The sequence below is a fragment of the Seriola lalandi genome, unplaced genomic scaffold, assembly GCF_002814215.2.
Source record: "Seriola lalandi dorsalis isolate HSWRI2012SDOR001 ecotype SW California unplaced genomic scaffold, Sedor1 jcf7180002050743, whole genome shotgun sequence".
Taxonomy (NCBI): Eukaryota; Metazoa; Chordata; class Actinopteri; order Carangiformes; family Carangidae; genus Seriola; species Seriola lalandi.
Genome location: NW_019521296.1, coordinates 29,119 through 30,393, shown reverse-complemented (window position 1 = coordinate 30,393; position 1,275 = coordinate 29,119). Strand labels below are relative to the sequence as shown.

Below are 1,275 nucleotides of genomic sequence, written 5' to 3'. Positions count from 1 at the left end.
CTGAGTGACTGAGTGACTGAGTGACAGAGTGACTGAGTGACAGAGTGACTGAGTGACAGAGTGACTGAGTGACAGAGTGACAGAGTGACAGAGTGACAGAGTGACAGAGTGACAGAGTGACAGAGTGACAGAGTGACAGAGTGACTGAGTGACTGAGTGACTGAGTGACTGAGTGACTGAGTGACTGAGTGACTGAGTGAACGGCCTCGGGGCAGGACGAGTTTCAGTGAGATCGTGTTGAAAAGGGTCGTAAAGTTATAAATCTGTGAAATAACGACCAGAGGAAACACGACCGTGATGTTGAACATCACCTTCTACAAACCTGTGAAAAATCTCTTTGAAAACTTTTCATTTAAAATAAAGTAAATCTCTGGTTTGAGTCCAGATGTGGACACAGCTGCATATCTAAAATCTTTAAGACCTCACCTCATATAATTATTATATATTATATATATTTATTTTTTTTATCTTTAAAGTAGAATCACCTCCTCATGTCTGTAAATCCAGAGTCATAAAACATGAACCATCTGCGAGTCTGTGAAGTCTTGAATAATGGCTAAACGGTGTCATCGTGACCTTGACCTTTGACCTAACCAGTTCATCCTTCAGTCCCAGTTTTGCCAAATTTCAAGATGTTCCTTCAAGGCGTGTGTGTGTGTGTGTGTGTGTGTGTGTGTGTGTGTGTGTGTGTGTGAGAGTGTAAATAAACTACAGTGTGTGAGTTGATTGTGAGGAGGGAACACGTCTCCCAGTGTATGGAGACAGTTCTCGTCAGTTTGGCGGCGGTGGTGCGTCCGTACCGAGCTGGTCCTCACAGACGGCGGTGACGGTGCCGTACAGCTCGAGTCCAGACAGGGACAGGTAGTGAGTCTGTCCGCTGGCGTTCTTCCCCATCTGCTTGATCCTGATGTGTCTCCAGCCCTGCTTCTCCTCCTTGGACGGGTCCAGAGGCCACGTGGCCGTCGACCTGCGAGAACGCACCCACATGGTTACACTGACATCACACATCACGTCACAAGTGACAAAATCAAGCTCCGCGCGCTGCCTTCACGTCAGAGCTCGTTCTCTGTAAATTCGAGCGCTCGTATTTAGAATTGGTCGACATCAGGATTCGTTCACTGAAACAAGAGGAGCGACGTACCCAGGTTCGTTGAGGCTGCAGTCGTCGACGTGAGTGTAGAGAGTCGTCCAGTTCTGACCGTCCTTCGACACCTGGAACACCCAGTTCCTCAACGCAGAGCGGCCATAACCCCTGAGACAGGAGGGGGAGGGGGA

General features: G+C 48.5%; 1 protein-coding gene across 1 annotated transcript in view; it reads right to left on the bottom strand.

Moving 5' to 3' along the window:
* hectd1 (HECT domain containing 1) overlaps positions 1-1,275 on the bottom strand; it is a 23,484-nt gene that overhangs the window by 4,531 nt on the left and 17,678 nt on the right. Inside the window, exons 23-24 of the mRNA XM_087171967.1 lie at positions 1,142-1,252; positions 782-967 (exon numbers count right to left, since the gene is read on the bottom strand). Of these exons, the coding sequence (XP_087028093.1) occupies positions 782-967; positions 1,142-1,252 (297 nt within the window). The remainder of the gene's footprint in view (positions 1-781; positions 968-1,141; positions 1,253-1,275) is intronic.